The sequence below is a fragment of the Schistocerca gregaria genome, chromosome 8 (assembly GCF_023897955.1).
Source record: "Schistocerca gregaria isolate iqSchGreg1 chromosome 8, iqSchGreg1.2, whole genome shotgun sequence".
Lineage (NCBI taxonomy): Eukaryota > Metazoa > Arthropoda > Insecta > Orthoptera > Acrididae > Schistocerca > Schistocerca gregaria.
Genome location: NC_064927.1, coordinates 426,805,990 through 426,819,071, shown reverse-complemented (window position 1 = coordinate 426,819,071; position 13,082 = coordinate 426,805,990). Strand labels below are relative to the sequence as shown.

General features: G+C 44.2%; 1 protein-coding gene across 1 annotated transcript in view; it reads left to right on the top strand.

Moving 5' to 3' along the window:
- Positions 1–11,873, top strand: part of LOC126284822 (serine protease inhibitor 3) — a 35,798-nt gene extending 23,925 nt beyond the window's left edge. Inside the window, exon 3 of the mRNA XM_049984033.1 lies at positions 11,712–11,873. Coding sequence (XP_049839990.1) covers positions 11,712–11,734 — 23 coding nt within the window. The 3' untranslated portion in view covers positions 11,735–11,873. The remainder of the gene's footprint in view (positions 1–11,711) is intronic.
- Positions 11,874–13,082: the final 1,209 nt, after the last annotated feature.

Genomic DNA, 13,082 nt, shown 5'->3' with positions numbered 1-13,082 from the left:
TTATCTCTCTCCCCATATCCACCACTGCTGCCGGCTCACCTCCAACTGCGTAAGGCTACGCGCTGTTCACATCCAACTGCCCAACACTACAATAGCGACTATTCCACCAATGCCAACCAGCCACAGACTTCACACAGCACAGTCAGTGATTTTCATATGGAGCGCTACGTGGCGTTATCAACATAATAACCTAAACATCGTACTTACAAGTGTAGCCATGTATGGAAGTGAGACTTGGGCGATAGAAAGTTTAGACAAGAAGAGAATAGAAGCTTTCGAAATGTGGTTCTACAGAAGAATGTTGAAGATTAGATGGGTAGATCACATAACTTATGAGGAGGTATTGAATAGAATTGAGGAGAAGAGGAGTTTGCGGCATAACTTGACTAGAAGACGGGATCGCTTGGTAGGACTTGTTCTGAGGCATCAAGGGATCACAAATTTAGTATTGGAGGGCAGCATGGAGGGTAAAAACCGTAGAGGGAGATCAAGAGATGAATACACTAAGCAGATTCAGAAGGATGTAGGTTGCAGTAGGTACTGGGAGACGAAGAAGCTTGCACAGGATAGAATAGCATGGAGAGCTGCACCAAACCAGCCTATGGACTGAAGACCGCAACCACAACAATATGTCGATAGAGATTCTAGGAAGGACAGCCTTTAAGGTATGCCTACTCTACACACCAGTGTTTAAAAGAACTAAACTACTGTACCAAATGTACCCATACATAAGAAAACGGTGTTGCAATTACTGTTCTGCTAACTTACATTCTACTTTCTCTTAGTTGGTGTACATTCTACTCACACAACTCTCCAACTGACAATGGTTGACAGAATGACGAGTGTGCATTCTACTTATGTTTACACTGACCCTCTGTCAACGTCAGCACGTAGATATGTTCCATCACCCCGAGTACCGGCACTAAGTGCTGGGAACGCAACGTCATTGTTGTGTTATGTAATAAAAAGGGTTGTGATTCAGTGAGTGGTACTCTGTGATACGTTTTTGAATAGCTCTTTGGGAGAGGAAATGAATTACCGAATAAAAAATACACGGTGCACTTTAAAAAATCATACCACTGTTCATATCTTTGTAAAAAACAAAGCTACACCGAAGCCAAACATGCTGATTGATGTCACCCTGACGGCTAAAGGACATATGCTTGAAACATTTTGTAATGTGCATCTGGACAGACAGTTATTTAGGGTGGTCAAGATAAACGGGACACCCTGTATATATACACTACTTGCCATTAAAATTCCTACACCACGAAGATGACGTGCTACAGGCGCGAAATTTAACCAACAGGAAGACGATGCTGTGATATACAAATGATTAGCATTTCAGAGCATTCGCACAAGGTTGGCGACACCAACAACGTGCAGACATGAGGAAAGTTTCCAACCCATTTCTCATACACAAACAGCAGTTGACCGGCGTTGGCTGGGAAACGTTGTTGTGATGCCTCGTGTAAGGAGGAGAAATGCGTTCCATCACGTTACCGACTTTGATAAAGGTCGGATTGTAGCCTATCGCGATTGCGGTTTATCGTATCGCGACACTGCTGCTCGCGTTGGTCGAGATACAATGACTGTTAGGAGAATATGGAATCGGTGGGTTCAGGAGGGTAATACGGAACGTCGTACTGGATCCTAAAGGCCTCGTATCACTAGCAGTCGAGATGACAGGCATCTTCTCTGCATCCGTGTTTGGCGACATCGAGGTGAACGCACATTGGAAGCGTGTATTCGTCATTGCCATACTGGACTATTACCCGGCGTGATGGTATGGGGTGCCATCGGTTACACGTCTCGGTCACCTCTTGTTCGCATTCACGGCACTTTGAACAGTGGACGTTACATTTCAGATGTGTTACGACCCGTGGCTGTACCCTTCATTTGATCCCTAAGAAACCTTACATTTCAGCAGGATAATGCACAACCGGGCCTCTCTGGATACCGAAAATGTTCGACTGCTGCCCTGGCCAGCGCATTCTACAGATCTCTCACCAACTAAAAACGTCTGGTCAATTGTGGCCGAGCAACTGGCTCGTCACAATACGCCAGTCACTAGTATTGATGAACTGTGGTATCGTGTTGAAGCTGCATGGGCAGCTGTACCTGTACACGCCATCCAAGCTCTGTTTGACTCAATGCGTACGCGTATCAAGGCCGTTATTGCGGCCAGAGGTGGTTGTTCTGAGTACTGATTTCTCAGGGTCTATGCAGCCAAATTGCCTGAAAATGTAATCATATGTCACTTCTACTATAATATATTTGTCCAATTAATACCCGTTTATCATCTGAATTTCTTCTTTGTGTAGCAATTTTAATGGCCACTAGTACATATACATACTCACAAAATTACGTTTTGATTTCTCCATTACATCCTGCAAAGAACTAGCTGTTTTTAATCGGCTACGAAATACTGAATGTAGTCACCGGCCGATACTTAGCAAGCTCCTGTTTTGTTCTCTAAATGGCAGAGCAGAGCCAACAAAATGATCCTACGCTATGACGTCCGAACTCTGTAGTATTTTCTAAAACGGAAGTTTAGTAACGCAAGATCTTCAATAGCTTTTACTTTCTAGTGGCCCCTTATTTGTACGCCGACACTCATCGAAATCGGGAGCTTAGGGCGTCCGCCGTTTCGGTCTTAGTGTTCACACTATGCTTGTTTGTAGGCAGGTATAGCAAGCGTTTGATCGTGCACAGAACTGGCACACGAGAACGCCTTAGAGAAGGATGTCGTGATGCGATCTGAATGGCAGTTTGCTCTTGTTGACGTTCAGCCTGCGTGATAACACGAGGAAACGGTGCCGCTCGTGACGAATTGCTGCATCTGTATTCTCCACGCCAGCGGGGAAGCACACATGCCCCATGCACTTGTTTTGTGTATTTCCCTGCGTGCAATATGTAGCGTGCTGGGTCGCAGTCCCGCGTATATAAGACGGCGACAGGGGACGGCTGAAGAATCATTCGCACAGCGCGACATGGCGAAACTACTGGCCGTCTTCCTGGTGCTGCTGATTGCTGCCCTGGTCTGCGAACAGGCTTTAGGTGAGTAGTGTTTGAACAGAGCTCTTAGTCAACTGGGCTTTGGCATTCGGTATTTAGCCAGGGAAGTGAGTTGTTACAGAACGTTTTTCAGTACCATATATAAGGGAGTGTTTGCTAAATATGGACAAACTGAACGAAAGATAGGTTAAGGGACAAAAACAGGGTGATAAGGACAGAATGTGGGCAGAAATGCATTTTAAGGTACTCCCACTTGTAGGTGAGGTAAAAGATTTTTGAAAATGACCGTGGCGTCAGCTCCAGACAGTTGGCGAGGAATTAGACAGACGACGGTATGGAGCAGCTGCCACTGTCTGTATGACTTACGACGCGTACACTTGCATCTGGTGGGACCGTTCTGTAGCTGGTTTACCGCCCGGGCCATCATGGGTCTGGGATTTCTGCCAACCGCCCTATTAGCAGATGAGGCAGTGTTTACAAGGAGTGATTTCGTCAGTCCCTCCACAAACACCTTTGGGCTGCGGAGAATCCGCATGGTTTAACTTCAATGAGTGGTCGGAGCTGTTGTCGACCACCGCTTGGAACAAGCGATCCTTCCACAAAGCCCCTCACAAGCAAGGTTATCTTCAGCTGCCCTTCCGCCCTTGCTGCAAGACTTGCCTTTGTGTGGTATGGAGAATAATGCAGATGTATGGAGAATAATGCAGATGCCACACGACTGTGCTCCACCTCCCTGCTCTCTTGAGTGCTTAGCTAACAAACAAAACATTCCTACTTAAATCTTGTGTCATCTATTTTCAATAACTAAAACCTACAGTGTCAAAGATCTACATCTACATCTACATACACGTTCAATAACTAAAACCTACAGTGTCAAAGATCTACATCTACATCTACATACACACTCCGCAACCCACCATACGGTGCGTGACGGAGAGTACCTTGTACCAAACCTAGCATCTTCTCTCCCTGTTCCACTCCCTAACAGAACGAGGGAAAAATGACTGCCTATATGCCTCTGTACGAGCCCTAATCTCTCTTATCTTATCTTTGTGGTCTTTCCGTGAAATATAAGTTGGCGGCAGTAAAACTGTACTGCAGTCAGCCTCAAATGCTGGTTCTCTAAATTTCCTCAGTAGCGATTCACGAAAAGAACGCCTTCTTTCCTCTAGAGACTCCCACCCGAATTCCTGAAGCATTTCCGTAACACTCGCGTGATGATCAAACCTACCAGTAACAAATCTAGCTGCCCGCCTCTTAATTGCTTCTATGTCCTCCCTCAATCCGAACTGATAGGGATCCCAAACGCTCGATCGCTACTCAAGAATAGGTCGTATTAGTGTTTTATAAACGGTCTCCTTTACAGATGAATCACATCTTCCCAAAATTCTACCAATGAACCGAAGACAACTATCCACCTTCTCCACAACTGTCATTACATGCTTGTCCCACTTCATATCGCTCTGCAGTGTTACGCCCAAATATTTAATCGACGTGATTGTACCATCGCTGCACTACTAATGGAGTATTCAAATATTACGGGATTCTTTTTCCTATTCATCTGCATTAATTTACATTTATCTATATTTAGAGTCAGCTGCCATTCTTTACACCAATCACAAATCCTGTCCAAGTCATCTTGTATCTTCCTACAGTCACTCAACGACGACACCTTCCCGTACACCACAGCACCATCAGCAAACAGTCGCACATTGCTATCCACCCTATCCAAAAGATCTTTTACCCCCATCCCCATATGGTTGTACCTCCCACGCAAGCAGGTCTGGCCATTCGCTCACGAAATCTTTCTTGCAACTTTTCTATAAGGAAATGTTTCTTTAGAAGGTCACAAACTAACACAAAGCTGTCTTTGAATGTCCTGTGCCAGCTCACAGTGATGGCAACTGGGGGTAACGATGCTCATACACTTGCTGGAGCTCAGAGTAAACAAATAGAAGTACAAGGAAAATGTACACTGGTGGTTCGGTCAACCGCCTTCAGTTGAAAGTTCGTCTGAGTACAGCGTGCAGTAACGAAAAGTAAGTGGAAGGGCTACTAATCTATGGACAGTGCACATTAACAGAACAGTAAATGCAGCAATGTTTTGCTAACTTACGAGAGGCGTTCAGTAACCAGTGGAACACATTTCTTTTTCTGTCAGTATTCGGAATGTGGGACATCGTGGAATATTTACGCTTCAGCTACTATGAAGTTCCGATAGGTGGTGGCGCTATTCGTAGCCTCAAAATGGCGTATGTACCGGAGCTGCGTTCCAGGCAGAGAGCTGCCACTGATTTTCTTTTGGTGGAAAACCAGAGCGTCGTAGCTGTACACAGGCGCTTTCAGTATGTCTGTGGAGTCCTGGCAGTGATAAAAACCGCGATGACTTGTTGGGCGAGGCGTCCGTCATCATGGCAACAAGGTCGCCCAAACCTGCCAGATCGTCCACACCGTGGCCGGTCGCAATACAGTTGTGACTCCTGCAATATTAGAACGTGTGAACACTCGCATTCGAGATGATCGACGGATCATAATCAGATACCTCGCCTCTCAACTGGGACTTCTATGTTGGTAGTGCTGACACCACGAAGGTGTGTGCCCGATGAGTTCCGCGCCTCTTAACAGAAGAACACAAGGACCATCTGGGTGGAATTCCTTGTGCGTTAGAAGACACATGGAGAAAATCGTCGCAGGCGATGAAACATGGGTTCATCCCTTGAAAACGGAAACAAAATGCTAATCCATGGGGTGGAACCACACAATCTCCCCTCCGAAGAAAGAGTTCAAAGCCCCTCCCTCAGCTGGTAAAGTCGGGGCGACAGTCTTCTGGGACTGTGAAGGGATAATTCTGTTTTCAGTCCTTCCTCATGGTGCAACGCTCAAATCTGAAATGTGTCGTGCTTCCACTAGGAAACTGAAGAAACGACTTCAGCGTGTTCGTAGCCACAGAAATGCAGACGAACTTCTCCTTCTCCATGACAACGTAAGGCCTCACACATGTCTGCGCATCCGAGAAAAGCTCACAAAACTACGCTGGACTGTTTGGAGTCTTCCACCATACAGCCCGAATCTCGCATCTTCCGACTTCCATCTGTTCGGCCCAATGAAGGATGCTCTTCGCAGGCTACTGATGTGGCAAGACAGTGCTTTCGACGTTGACCAGTAGACTAGAACCGTGAAACCTACAGGCTTTCACAGTAAGGCGGCGTAAGCTCGTAGTACTGAACGGACATTATGTAAAGATGGCGCTTTGTAACCATAAAAGAGGGCAGTAATATTGTTTATTAGAATGCTGAAGAAAACCAACCTTCATTTAAAAAAATTGTACTTTATTAGTTATTGGACACTCCTCCTACATTTGGCGAAACTACATTCTCCACAGATCAGTCGTATTTCTACCTTTTCTTAACTTGTGCACATTCTACTCACACAAACCCTCAGTAGAGGATCATGCATTTTCCTTGCGTGTACAATTGTTTTTTGTCAACTCCAGCCAGCGAACGAGTTACGTTACCGTGGTTAGCTACATTGTATACTGCTACAGCAGACTCAAGGTCACTTCGGCACTACGTTTTTTTAAGTCAAGAAAAAAGGGGCTACTCCGTATTATTTTGTTGACAAACTGCTAACGATCGGAGGCTGTAATGGCCACTTGTTGACAAACTGCCTATTGGCTACTGTCTCGGGTTCTCCGACCGACGTTCATCTTGATTTTACTGACGTTTCGCCAGCACGAGTGGCTGGCATTGTGAAAGCTTCACCCTCCATTGCCGGTGGTGAACTGGAGCCAAGCTCGCGGCCGCAGAGTGATGAACGTCGGCCGAAGAACCAGAGACAGAAGTCAAAAGGCAGTTTGTCAACTTATTCCATTTCCAATTTAAAATCTGATGTACGATACGGAGAATGGAATGTCGAAAACAAAAGATCTTTTGTGGAGTGTAGCTATTGCTATAAAACATTATGTGGCACAGTGTCAGTATTCTGACACGTTTGACGTGGCTTGCAACGTATTCCTCTTTTGTGCCAACCTTTTCATCTCAAAGAAGCAAAAAAAAAAAAAAATGGTTCAAATGGCTCTGAGCACTATGATCAACAGTCTCCTAGAACTTAGACCTACTTAAACCTAACTAACCTAAGGACATCACACACACCCATGCCCGAGACAGGATTCGAACCTGCGTCCGTAGCGGTCGCGCGGTTCCAGACTGTAGCGCCTAGAATCGCTCGGCCACCTCGGCCGGCTCAAAATATCAGTTGCAGCCTAAATCCTCAATTATTTGCTGGATATATTCCAGTCTCTGGCTCCCTCTGCAATTTACCATTCATAGCCACCTCTAGTACATTGGAAGTTATTCCCTGACGTCTTAACAAATGTTCTATCGTCATATCCCGCCTTTTTTCCAGCGTTTTTTCACATATTTTTTTCATCACCTATTCTGCATAGGATTTTGTCATTCCTTATCAATCCACCTAATTTTCTTCTGTGGCACCGCATCTCAAATGCTTCGATCCTCTTATGTTCCAGTTCTGACAAAGAAGATGTTTTATTACCATACAACGCTCTGCTCCAAACGTACATTCTCAGAAATTTCTTCCTCAAATTAAGTTCTATGTTTGAGACTAGTTACTTCTTCTGGCCGGGAACGCCAGTGATAGCCTACTTTTTATGTCCTGCTTGCTGCGTCCAACACGGGTTAATTTACAGCAGAATTCCTTAGTGATCAGCAAATTGGTATTAAGTTTCTCGCTGTTATCATTTCTTCCATTTCATATTACTTTCATCTCTCTTACTTAACTGTCAACCCATCTTCTGTATTCATTAGACTGTTCGTTCCATTCAACAGGTCTCGTAATTTTCCTTCACTTTCTCTGAGGATAGCAATGTCCTCAGCGAATCTTATCACTGATAACCTTTCACCTTGAATTTTAATCGCAGTTTTCACCCTCCGTTTTATTTACGACATAGGGGCGAAAGCCTACACTCTGTCTAGTACCCTTTCTACCCCGGGCACTCACTCACGCTACTGTAGACCTCGGGTGGATCATCCGGACCATATAAAAGCACCTTTACTCGTAGGTGAACAAAAGAGTTTAATTAATATTTATCATGGTCTATTGCGGTCGCTGCTATGCCCAGTAAGTTTACATACTCTACTGGCGAGTACAATTGATATACCACGAAGATGGCGTGCTAGAGACGCGAAAATTAACCGACAGGAAGAAGATTCTGTGATATGCAAATGATTAGCTTTTCAGAGCACTCACACACGGTTGGCGCCGGTCGCGAGACATACAACGTGCTGATATGAGGAAAGTTTCGAAACAGCAGTTGACCGGCGTTGCCTGGTGAAACGTTGTTGTGATGCCTCGTGTAAGGAGGAGAAATCCGTACCATCACGTTTCCGACTTTGATAAAGGTCGGATTGTGGCCTATATCGACTGCGGTTTATCGTATCGCGACATTGGTGTTCGCGTTGGTCGAGATCCAAAGACTGTTAGCAGAATATGGAATCGGTGGGTTCAGGAGGGTAATACGGAACGCCGTGCTGGATCCCAACGGCCTCGTATCACTAGCTGTCGAGATGACAGGAATCTTATCCGCATGGCTGTAACGTATCGTGCTGTCACGTCTCGATCCCTGCGTCAACAGATGGGGACGTTTGCAAGACAACAACCATCTGCACGAATAGTTCGACGACGTTTGCAGCAGCATGGACTATCAGCTCGGAGACCATGGCTGAGGTTACCCTTGACGCTGCATCACAGACAGGAGCGCCTGCGATGGTGTACTCAAAGACGAACCTGGGTGCACGAATGGCAAAACGACATTTTTTCGGATGAATCCAGGTCCTGTTTACAGCATCCTGATGGTCGCATCCGTGTTTGGCGACATAGCGGTGAACGCACATTGTAAGCGTGCATTCGTCATCGCCATACCGGCGTATCACCCGGCGTGATGGTATGGGATGCCATTGGTTACAAGTCTCGGTCACCTCTTGTTCGTACTGACGGCACTTTGAACAGTGGACGTTTCATTTCAGATGTGTTACGACCCATGGCTCTACCCTTCATTCGGTCCCTGCGAAACCCTACATTTCAGCAGGGTAATGCACGACCGCATGTTGCAGGTCCTGTACGGGCCTGTCTGTATACAGAAAATGTTCGACTGCTGCCCTGGCCAGCACGTTCTCCAGATCTCTCACCAACTGAAAACGTCTGGTCAATGGTGGCCGAGCAACTGGCTCGTCACAATACGCCAGTCACTACTCTTAACGAACTGTGGTATCGTGTTGAAGCTGCATGGGCACCTGTACCTGTACACGCCATCCAAGATGTGTTTGACTCAATGCCCAGGCGTATCAAGGCCGTTATTACGGCCAGAGGTGGTTGTTCTAGGTTCTGATTTCTCAGGATCTTTGCACCCAAACTGCCTGCAAATGTAATCACAGGTCGGTTCTAGTATAATATATTTGTCCAATGAATACAAGTTTATCATCTGCATTCCTTTTTGGTGTAACAATTTTAATGGCCAGTAGTGTAGTTATTGGGAAGTTTCTGTAAGTATCTCATGTAAGTGGACTGACACGAAAGAATAGATCGTGTAGTGAATGCCGGGGAACGGGTGCATCAACATTACGGCACGTTTAGTACGCGAGCCGTCTATTAGGTTACATGAGCTGCTGTGAGTTGCCAAGTGGCGGCGAGGTGTGACAGCAGCGCTGTGTGGTGTGTTGCAGCCTGCACGCCGGGCTCCCGCAAGTACGACGGCTGCAACTGGTGCACGTGTTCCAGTGGCGGCGCCTGGATCTGCACGCTCAAGTATTGTCCGCCCTCCAGCGGTGAGTACCCAACACCAGTTCATACGACATTGCAGTGCCTGTGTTATTCCGATTACGATGCAAAGTTTTTTTGGACATGCATTCATGGTTGACGGCATATGGAAGTTTGGGTCCGCGGAGGGTTGTGCGCGGATAGCCAAATGCTCAGACGACCGCTTGCGATAAGCTGAAAACTCGGTTTCGGTTTCACTGTCGTCATTCCATTCTACAGCTGATAGTTGTCCTCATTAGCGATTGGAATTCACTTAATGTAGAACACCACTTAAGGCCGGCATTACAATCGCTTCATTATTCAGCATTATGACTTGTAAATAGGTTGTCTAGGTATTTATGTTGGTAACACCATGTAGCGCTCTGTATGAAAATCACTGGCTGTGCTGTGTGAAGTCTGTGGCTGGTTGGCATTGTTGTAATATTCGCTATTGTAGTGTTCGGCAGTTGGCTGTTAACAGCGCGTAGCGTTGTGCAGTTGGAGGTGAGCCACCAGCAGTGGTGGATGTGGGTAGAGAGATCGCGGAGTTTTGAGAGCGGAAGAACTACACGTGCGTCCATCAGACCTTTGAATATTATTGAGCTAAATACGTAAATACATTTTTTGTTCTCTATCAAAATCTTTCATTTGCTAACTATGCCTATCAGTAGTTAGTGTCTTCAGTAGTTAGAATCTTTTATTTAACTAGCAGTAGTGGCTCTCGCTTTATTGCAGTAGTTCGAGTAACGAAGATTTTTGTGAGGTAAGTGATTCATGAAAGATATAGGTTATTGTTAGTCAGGGCCATTCTTTTGTAGGGATTTTTGAAAGTCAGATTGCGTTGCGCTAAAAATATTGTGTGTCAGTTTAGTGTTGATCAGTATAAGTAAAGAGAGTAATGTCTGAGTACGTTCAGTTTTGCTCATCTGTTTGAAAATCAAATAACGTAGAGGTTTATCAGCACAGTAATTCATTAATTTTTCTAAGGGGACGTTTGAGACTTCATTTGGTCCCGTCTGTGCATATGTCTTTACCCTATAAAAATGGCTCTGACCACTATGTGACTTAACTGCTGTGGTCATCAGTCCCCTAGAACTTAGAACTACTTAAATCTAACTAACCTAAGGACATCACACACATCCATGCCCGAGGCAGGATTCGAACCTGCGACTGTAGCAGTCGCGCGATTCCGGACTGCGCGCCTAGAACCGCTAGACCACCGCGGCCGGCCTCTTTACCCTATACTCGATACTAGAATTAAAGTGTGTTGTTCATGAGTTCACTTGTTTCTTAGTCAGAGAAGCAACGTTAAGTATTCTGCAGTTCACACATAGCTACATAATATAGTTTAGAAGGCCTGATTTCCAACCAATATCTCTCTCTCTCGATCCGACAACAGCAAGTGGAAAAAAGTTATGCGTAATCTTTCCGTGCATGCTAAATATTTCCGATTTTATGTCAATATTCATTCCAACCTAGCATTTATCTTATTTGTCCTTACATCATTAATGTCGCCAGTACCAGTCTTAGATCTTACCAGACAATTTACGTTAAACTGAAATAATGATACAGATCTTAGAAAGAGAATTAAAATTAGAATTGTAGCACACAAAAGATTTGCATCTCAGAGTTTCGCTTAAGTCTACAGTGTTTAACTAACTTTGATTATTATATGTTTCACATTCGTATTGTGTGACTAAGTTCTTTCATTTATATTTCTGATATAAAAGAGCAGATATATATCGCTTAACCATTGTCAAATGGTATGGTAAACTATGAGAAATAGCGACGAGAAACACCAATAATAAACTTAGGAAACTAGACAACAATTTAATGATTGTTTCACTGATATACAGTCTGAATCTAACACTTCCATGTTCCAGGTGGTGGTCTTACATTCGCTTGACCTGCATCCCGTGGCCAGGTCACCTGCCGCTGAAGACTTGACCCGGAGAAATGGTCTGCTGCTTCATAAATGTTGATATTTGAATGTATCTGCAGCGAATATACTCACAATGGCTACGAATAAAGCTTGAAATACTCAATTTTGCTCAAGTTCATTTTTAAAAAACTTCCACAGAATGCTGATAATAGCTAATACCTCCATGCTTTTTCTCTAATTCCACTTGTAGAGCCTTCCATCTTCCACGTCTACATCTATAGTCTGCGAACTCACGTGAAGTGCTTGGAGTAGGGATAGAAATCACTGTTGGCTACATAACAACTGTTCTTTGTAAAGTTTCCTGAAAAATCAAGCTTATCCGTTACAGATGTTGCAGATCATTTGACTATGTACTGAATATAAATACAGAAAACTGCAATCATACAGTTTTTTGAAATGTTAATTTATTCCATTAATTAATTAGTTTACTAACTTTTCCAGTCTCATCTTCCAGTGGTGCTCTTGGTACTTACAAGTTTGTTTCCACAGCGTACCCAGTATCACACACTAGAAATAAACATGTGATTTCCACATACAGCATCTGAAGATGAGGCTGAATGGGTTAGAAAATTAGTTAATGAAATAAACTAACATTTTGCAAAACTGACTGACTGACGTTTTCGTAATTTATATGCATCACAAGCAGTGATGTACTATAAATAAGACTCATTTTCTTTGAAATATACCGTTGTGATGTAGTAATATTAAGCTACCAATAACATATAGACAGAACGTGTGTGATATAACTGCAGCGACAGCAGGTTTTTTTTAAAGAACCAGCTTTGTCACTTAGTCTGTTAAATTTAGCTGCCATAAGAATGAATAACATTAAGCTGTATGTTAACACTGTGTTTTGGGAGAAAAATTTCTGTTACATTCTCTAATCAATGAAACAAGTCAAACTGCTACTCTTAATACACACTCGACGTCCCATGTTAGTCCAGATTGATGAGGGCCACATCGCATGTAGACGGTATTCGACAATGGTTGGTGTAATATGTGAAGACACACAATCAAGCAGTTACAGTGAAATGAGCTGTGGATATGGACAGCAGAACTAATACCGAAAAATTTAGAGCAAAATGGGAGCTGGATTAGAATGAATCTACGGTTTCAATGGACAAATACAAACGCTACTTAGCTCAGCGGAATGTGTACATAACCACTGAAATTGTTCAACAAAATCTTTTTTCACCACTTGGACATGTGCGCGCTAAATACCCATATCATTTACAAGCCGTATACCGGAAAGAGTAATTCAGTCACCGAGTGTCATCTCAGCTTCATTCGAGAGACTTAGACACGTAGAAGC